The following is an 8,875-nucleotide window of genomic DNA, read 5'->3' as shown; positions in this document are numbered from 1 at the left end:
CAATTAATTAAAACATTATTTCTTTACAGTCCTAAAATATTCTGTATCAAGAAAAAACTTCAAAATCAAAATCCATCTAGAAGGTTGAACTGACTTTTTTATAGCTAAAACAATCCAAGTTGTGAAATTGGAAAGAAATTGTAAAATAAAGTAGTAAATAAGAATATGATATAAATTGGAAAATATAGATTGTAACTGGATCCTTAGGAACGCTACGAACTTTCTGAACAACTCAATATTTCGAAATAGACAAAACTAACACGAATACAGATAACTTTTTCATCCCGTTTCTTTCAGTATCAGTGAGACCACGTTTTATGCTCCACGCGTGAATAATTTTTACTGCGATTATTTAGTTCGATCGATCGAATACTCTTTGCCAGCAATAACCGAAGAAAGTCAGAAGAGAAACGTAGCCATGTTATCTGTTCGACACAATATTTGAACATTTAATGTTATTTAGGCATGTAAGTCGAATATCTCTTAGGCCTACGCTTTAAACCCACTTGTTAGAGACACAAAAACCTCCATCAGTTCGGTGACAGAAGTAACTCTCACGCAGTGTTGTAATATCATTCAATGAAATCTCCATAAACGATCGAATCAGACAATCTGCCGGCTAAAACAATATTGGTTGAACCAACAAACACAATCATCAACAAAAAAAACAGAAAAAATAACTTTACATTAATATTCTATCTTATACTTAATCCTCGCGTAGATCCACGTGGACGAAATTCTATAATTTAAGCTTTGGTCAGTCGAAGAGTTTTTTACAATGCAAACCATACCGCAGTCTTCAAGCTAAAGTAATTTGGTCGAGTTTCCAACGCAAAGTTCTACTCCCCCCCCCCCTAATCTTATCATCCGATACAAATACTTTCCGTGCGACGGCGGTTCGCCGTGGCATCGAATTTATCAGTACCTAACAGTCGTCTATGGACTCCTTTTATTTTCCTATATGTATATGGCCTGCCCGCACCCTCCGCATTCATCTTAATTGCGCGCAATGACGCGGGTGCTTCAGGTACTCTTTCGAACGAATTCGCGGTTGAGTCGAACGACACGGATGTCTTATATCCCAATAAATAAATAAATACAGGAGCGGTTATAAAATTATTCGATTAATTCTGTTACATGGTTATACCGTATTGTTCCGATGAGATCGAAGGGACACGTAATGCGAGACGAGGGGCTCGAATCGAAAGCGAGAGATAATTGAAACGAGAAACACGGTCATCAAGACTCGTGTTTGTTAATTTTTCTAAATGTTAAAGAACGGAAAATTAGTGACCAACATGTTAAAATATAGAAATGTTAGTCGTTCTAATATACTGTTGTGCACAATAATTAGGACACTAAGGAAAATCAAACTGAATTGAGCAATGCAGTAAGAGAAATTAAATTTTGCTAGAGAGGTCGTTTAATGATAATTGATTTCATAATACTGAATGAAAGAAAGAATTTTATTGTAGTTAGTTTCAATTTTCTCAGTATTGCAATTTTTACCAAAAAAGTATACTATTAGATTAACTAAATCGTTGTACATGAAATGAGCGATTGTACTAACAGGTAAGTTTGACGTTATTTTTATGAATGAAAATTATTCACATATCTCCTTACTTTATTGCAAAATTACACAATATACTTTACTCATCCCAAGGTACTATGTAACATAACAATAAAATTAATTATGTTAATTAAGGAAGAGAATCAATCTTAGTCAAATACAATCATTTCCCCCCACGTACATTACAATATGGACATTTAAATCAAATTCATAAATAAACTTTATAAAGATGTGTAATTTTCTGCTAAAAAGAACTATTTAGCAATAGCACGATTCCGTTGAAAGATGACAGCTAAAACTGTTTTTTTAAGGGTCATCTTCAAATTCAGTATAATAATTGTCTAATGAATATAACAAGAATGTAACGCGTATAGAGTCCGTTTAATCTTACTTTGTGTAATAAAATTCATACAATGTTCAATATTATATCAAGTGCTGGTAATAAACCGATCATTTCATGTGCAACTACCTAATATACTTATCAGACTGAAGGAAACGTGAAAATTCTAACAAGTACAGTAAATTCTCGATAAATGTTCCGAAAGATTTCAACGTTCAATGCGTCTACTTCAAACCCACTACTGCTTCTAATGTTTGTCGGCTGGCGGCAAAATACAAAGGCAAGTTACCGACACTCAGCCTGCAATTTATGAGGCGTGGAAATAGTGCCCCTCTACGATAACTGTTCCAAAGCAATCCCGAGTTTCGCACATTAACCGAAGATTTACTGTATTTTTAAATGTATGAAAAAGTGATGGCCGTTTCTCTGTCAAAAATCATTACTAATATTGAACAATGACTACAGTAAATAGTTTTCCTCATTTTCTATAGCTTTCAAACTTTCAACCATTGCCATGGCAATGGTTGAATGATTTATCGATGAAATAAAATAAAATCATAACATTAACTTAAATGCAGCGGTTATTACTTTTCCATACCCTCAATGTATAAGAACATTTATAATTTTCACAATTATGGAATTACTGATTACTATGACATTTCACAGAAAAAATTCAGGCAAAAATTGAAACCAACTGTATACTACTGTAATTGTGACAAAATGTTTAGCGATGACTAGAATGTTCCATATTTTTAAAGCTCTGCAAAATGTTTTGAGACCTCTTGAATTTTGCTCCTTAACATCAGATGTCCTGAGACATTCGAGTCTCATCGTTAAATTACAATACCTGTGCTGTCATAATTTTGTAGCAGAACAACCTTACTCTTTATATGCGGTTGTATACGACTAAATTATTACAATACAATTTAATTATCGGGATTATTACAAAAGTTCATGATCGATGTACCAAACTGTACAAAAATGTGTAACTTTGTCTTCTGTTTCGTTCATTTGTAAAGTTCACTTCTGTTTCAAACCCCTTGAACATCGTGGACGACGCTATACAATAATTGTATACAAACGGGATTCTTTGCAAACATCGAACTGGTGATCCAAAGAAATATTTCTAGATTTGGATTCGTTAAGAGTACTCGGTATCGAATATAGTAACTCTTACGTGACTTGTGTAACGTCGAAGATACGCGTACTAATAAAACAACGTTTTTCATGATTCCATAAAAGAGACGTTACCATTGTATCAAATAAGACGTAAATCGTGGCTTAGGTGGAAATACTGTGATTTATATGTAGAACAGTAGAAGAAATGCAGAACAGAAACTTCCTATACGAGGCTATGTTTTCAAAGGAATAAATTTAAATATTTTTAACACACTCTTCTTCCAAATATTGATAACACCACTTTCACTTCTTACCCCAATTGTTTCATTTCTTGATTACTTGAATTCGAAATGAATATTAGACACACAATTTTTAACAGACTGATAGATGAAATAAATGAATTATAAAACGTACAATGTATCTTTCTTTTTTGTTTTTGAGAAAATTGAAACAAATATGTTTTCAACAGTTATCTGTAGGTAATTGTATAATACAACAAAGCATTGCGTACATTCAACAATAAAAAAAAATACTATAACAAAGTCTCGTATGAAGAAACTATTTTCCTCTTAGAATTTATTTCACCACTGATTCAATTCCCAACAGGAAATCAAGTCTTCTTACGTAATACCATGGCCTACGCCCCACCATAAAGAGTTCTATGTTTTCCTGTTCGTGATATTAAATACTTAATTTCGAAACAGTACGTTTTTAAATAGCATTATCGATAGCAAAAATATTTCTAGCATAGGTCTACAGATAATCCTTTTTATAAATATACAAAACAGTTGATAGTTCTTTATGCTTTTTCGGAACGTATAAATTTTGCGTTTTAAGGAATCAAAACATTTAAGATAGAACGGAAAGTATGACAATCCAATCAGAAATGGCTAGGAAATATTCAAAAGGCTGAAGAGAATAGTCGATTCTAAACTTCAAGAAATACAAATTCAATCGAACAATTGTATAATAATTTACTTTTTCGCATGCGAAAGAAAAAAGAAATTGCAAAAAAGTACCTGGATAGCGACATCAATCGAAGGAAGTTCGATACTTTCACAACACTCTAAAAGTAAGAATGGGTTAGGTGGATCCTCTTACTCGTGCAAAAATATTCCTTGCAAGAATATAATGGAGGATCGAAGGAGGCTTATTAAACGGTGTCGTCTTGACCCGTTTCCACTTGACAACTGTAATTGTCCTTGGCTTTGTGCACGTCCATGTCCGTGTCCACGTCCGTGTCCTTTTCCTTCTCTTCGTCCCTTTGCTCCGCGATCTCGTCTTTCTGATCGTCGACTTTCCTTTCGTTATCGTTGGACGCGGAATCTTCGCTTTTCACTGTCGAATTCGCCGAATGAGATTTGTTCAGCAGAGAACTAAATTCGCCAAACTTCAAAATCTCCTCCATGGCCGATTGTTCCAAATTTACCTGTCACAAATAATTTAAACGTTATTTATTTGCACCCATTTGCTTGAATCTGGGTTCGTAGAACTGTCTTTGGAAAATTTCATATCCTTGTTTAGGTCATTTTACCTATGTTAGAAACAACTGCGACGTAAAGTTTAATTCTAATCCTTGAGAGAACTTAAAAGGACTTTTAATTTTGTTGCATTCGGATGAGGATTATTAATACTAATCGAAAGGTTGAATAATATACATAATATTAAATAATGTACATAGAGTGTACTATAATTTAGAGCTGTAACTTTATAAGATACTCGGGTATACAAAAATTATCCGGGTACCCGAGTATCCATGAGATATTCGAATATATGAGACCGTCAAGAATTTCTATTCGGAAGTCGATCGCAACCGCGTAGGCATACTGCGTTACTTAGCACTCGTGTTACACTGCAAAAACATGACTTACTCATTCTTATAATATAATCATGTAATAACATGTATTATTAGTATACATATATGTATGGTGCTAAGTAATGCATATACGCGGCTACGATCGAATAATTATAATAATATAATAATATATATTATTATATTAAAATAATTATTATTTTTATTATTGTAATATCATTTTCAGTTTTTCTCAGTTTATTCCGGTTTAGTGCCCGTATCGATCGAAAATGGTCGAAATACGATTGACTCCCGAATCGAGATTTTCGGCTGTCTTATTATTCGGATATCTCATGTATACTCGGGTACCCGGGTAATAGCAATAACCTTACTATAATTAGTTCCATTCTTTCATACAGAATTGTCATGTTTACAATTTATCTCAGAAAACACTAACAATAAGTTGAAAGTAGAATAGTGGTACTGTAAAATCCCAGTGGATTCATGGATATATTGATACTTAAGAAATAAAATATTAGGTGTACCAATAAGTAATTCAATATGATTTCAATATAGGTGCTGACGGTACGGTTTAATTTCGGAATATCTCTCCGATCTGCTATTTATTGAAAATCATGGAGGCTGCTAAGGACTACTTTAAATATTGTTAAGACAGCATAGGAATTTGAGTTATTGCGGAACAGATATAGAATTTCATTAGAAATAGTAGGCTACTTATTGGTACACTTAATAATTCATTATTTGCAAACAAGTAACAATAATTTATTCAACCAGAGTTTACTCAAATTTCGACGTTCTTGAGGTACAGTACAAAAGAAATTTACAAAAATCTTGTGGATCTATTCTCTAGCTCTAACAACTGCCTTCATATCTAACATATCACGGATAGAGAAAGTTGCATGACGTAGTCGACACTAAAAAAAATATTTAATATCAATCCAAAAATTTAGAAATTCTTTAAGGAAATACAATATGCTGGAGCCTTAAACGACTTCCCCCAAAATAGCATTGTTCCCTCTTTTACCGCGCTGTACTCTGAAACGCGTGGCCTAAAACAGGGAGCTCCAGTAGTAACTAGGCGATTTGAATTAGCCCCCGTTTCTATTTTATATTGTTAGGTCGATTATATATTTTTTAACCAACAGTGCAGATAGGACTAACTTAGGAATCATCATTTCATAATCATAGAATAACTTAGGAAATCATCATAGAGATAGTTAGATATTAAAGGAGTGTGTAGAAATTGTTGAGTGATATTATTAAAATAATTCGAGTGTTGTGTGCGTTACAGCAAAATTCTTAGGTTGGTTCCATAAAGAACTGGGTAATGTTACAGAAAAATCGGTATGTATCACTTCGCGAACATTCTTTGTCAGTGAAGTAAAACGTGGCAAAAAGAGCTGAATTTTGCCTTGTTGCTATTTGAGGCCATGTAACTGATATCTTATTTAAATAACGAGCGAATAATTTTCCTAAAGTTTCAATAAAAAGTATATATTAGTATTTAATACTGGCTTCTATTAATTTCTTAATTATTCAGGAGACACATCGTTTATTTAAATTTGCCGCATCCTGTATGCGCATAGAGAAATATCTAACCTTTCTTGGTCTGCCCCTTTTTCCTTTGCCTGGTGAAGGCGTTGTCGACTGGCAACTGGTGTGCGACATGTTATTTTTTCTCTTCGGCCATTGCAAATGCGAATCCAGGTGTTGCTTCAATTTATCCTGTCTGGCGAACATTCGTGGACAAATGCTACAGGCGAACGGCCTTTCCCCCGTGTGTACTCTTCTGTGTCTGGCTAAGTGAGAAGCCCTTGTGAACGCCAGCGTGCAAAGATCGCACGAGAAAGGTTTGTACTGAGCCCTATCGGATTTAGACAATATCGGCCTGGTTTCTTTTCCATCGTTCAGTCCTGTCCTCTTCGAAAGCTCGTTCTTCCTTTTAATCATTAACCTCGTACTCTCGTCGGTACTTTTTGAAGAATCCTTGGGAATGAAATAGAAGTGTTGTATTCGCAACTACTTGCAAATTTACAAAAATAGGTGTATGTCAATGAGCGAAGAATTTAATATGAAATTGATGAAGCAACGTTTGAGGCATATAATAAAGTACAAGTTAATCATTTGTACAGGAAACAGATTTCTTTTTTAACTTTTGGAACGATGATTCGATATTAAAAATGTACGAACAGTATGGATAATAAATATTAAACAATGTGTAGTGAATGAAACTTGTATTTAAACAAAAAAAAAGATAATTTATGTGTTATGTATAGCGAATGCATACATTTTGAGTATTCAATTACCTTTCAGCAAGGAGTAAGTCAATTAAAGAGTTAAAAATAAATTGGTACGATATCAAGAGAATATACCATAAGATGAGTAAATACTGACGTTCTAACTAAATAATTCTTCCAAGAGTGTCTATTAGTTTGTGGCGTTAGTTTTTTAATTTTTATTCTTTCAGACTCAGAGAGTACGTACCAGAAGTGACATAAATGTCACGTAAATTCTGTTTAAACGATGGGAAGCGTGTAGATTGTCTAGAAGCACGAGACTGTGTTGAACGAATTAATAAATACGTAAATTGTGATCAAAAAATGAAATTTCGTAACTTATTTAGTGTGTGCGGAAATATACAGGACTGAGAATCAGAACGAATATACTTCTTAAAACAAACAAAAATAATAAAACGTGCAAATTAAATCTATTAAGTATATGAGTCCACTTTTAAAAAAAATGTTTAAACATTTAACATGGAAATTATCGTATTTATAAACATTTCCAAGGTGATTACTTGCATTAAATAGTTATTTATATTCCTCTGTAAAATTATCATCAACTACCATCTTTTGTAAATATAATCATATCAGATACCAATCGATAAACTTTAATTCACCTGAGAACGAAGTAAAAATTCTAGAATGCAAAAATGTCTCGCTTTACAGTGACTTTTTTAACCTACATCGATAACAAACTAATAAGTTGGTTGCATTGTAAATTTTAATCTTACCATTGTTCATGAATATAGGTTCGAACACAAGAAATATTATACAAGGTGTCTCAGCTAACTTGATCACCTCGAATAATGACGTAACAGTACACTTCATGAAAATTTTGGGGCATGGAACTTAAATGGCATCAAGAGGCATATCTTGTAATGTACGTGCTTTTTTGTGGACGAAGGCATTTCAAAAATTTCAAGGTCACCTTGTTTTTTATAACGGAATGACCTATTTTATGTACCATAGTTAGATAAAGTATCAAATTCTGAGTAAAAATGCGTTGACCTTCATACGTCCTACACCTAATAGTTTACGAGCTATTTACAAAATAATTTTTAATACGTATTTACTATCTGGCAACTATAGGTGCTCGAACTGATGCCCCCAACTTCAATACAGCGATTTCAATACAGTGATTATTTTGTAAATATCACGTTAACTATTAGGTTCAGGACGTATGAAGGTCACTACATTTTTACTTAGAATTTGAGATTCTATCGATTTATGATACAAAAAATAGGTCATTCCGTTAAACAAAATCAAGGTGACCTTGAAATCTGAAATGCCTCCACCCACAAAAAAGCACATACCTTATAAGATGTGCCCCTTGATGCCATTCATATCGCATCCAATTCCACGCATATTTCGATCAAATTAGAATTTTTAGTAAATTCAGCTCCAGCCTATGAGACAGTCTCTTGAAAATAATTTGTTCAATAATCAAATTTTGACAAAAATTTTACCTTATATATTTCAACTCATAAATTACTCGTATACATATATTCTACACATCCAATAATTCTATCAATGTATTCATCACAAGGAATAAAAACAGGTTTAATATCTATTTAAATCAAATATTATAATTAATGTAGAAACTGTTCGATCTAGACACATTCCAACATCAAAATGTCTTCCTTTCTCAGAATTCAACTGTTTCAATATGATCCAAGTGGCATAAAAGCGGTTTTAACAAACGACTAATAAAATGTAAATGAACTTAAATGAAAAAGCAATTTCAATTGCGA

At 33.0% G+C, this 8,875-nt stretch overlaps 1 protein-coding gene across 1 annotated transcript in view; it reads right to left on the bottom strand.

The window, feature by feature from the left end:
• Positions 1-4,116: 4,116 nt before the first annotated feature.
• Positions 4,117-8,875, bottom strand: part of LOC107195151 (protein tramtrack, beta isoform-like) — a 51,449-nt gene continuing 46,690 nt past the window's right edge. Inside the window, exons 5-6 of the mRNA XM_015584938.1 lie at positions 6,442-6,828; positions 4,117-4,458 (exon numbers count right to left, since the gene is read on the bottom strand). Coding sequence (XP_015440424.1) covers positions 4,183-4,458; positions 6,442-6,828 — 663 coding nt within the window. The 3' untranslated portion in view covers positions 4,117-4,182. The remainder of the gene's footprint in view (positions 4,459-6,441; positions 6,829-8,875) is intronic.

Source organism: Dufourea novaeangliae, unplaced genomic scaffold (genome assembly GCF_001272555.1).
Source record: "Dufourea novaeangliae isolate 0120121106 unplaced genomic scaffold, ASM127255v1 scaffold59, whole genome shotgun sequence".
Lineage (NCBI taxonomy): Eukaryota > Metazoa > Arthropoda > Insecta > Hymenoptera > Halictidae > Dufourea > Dufourea novaeangliae.
This window is presented reverse-complemented; position numbering and strand designations above follow the sequence as displayed.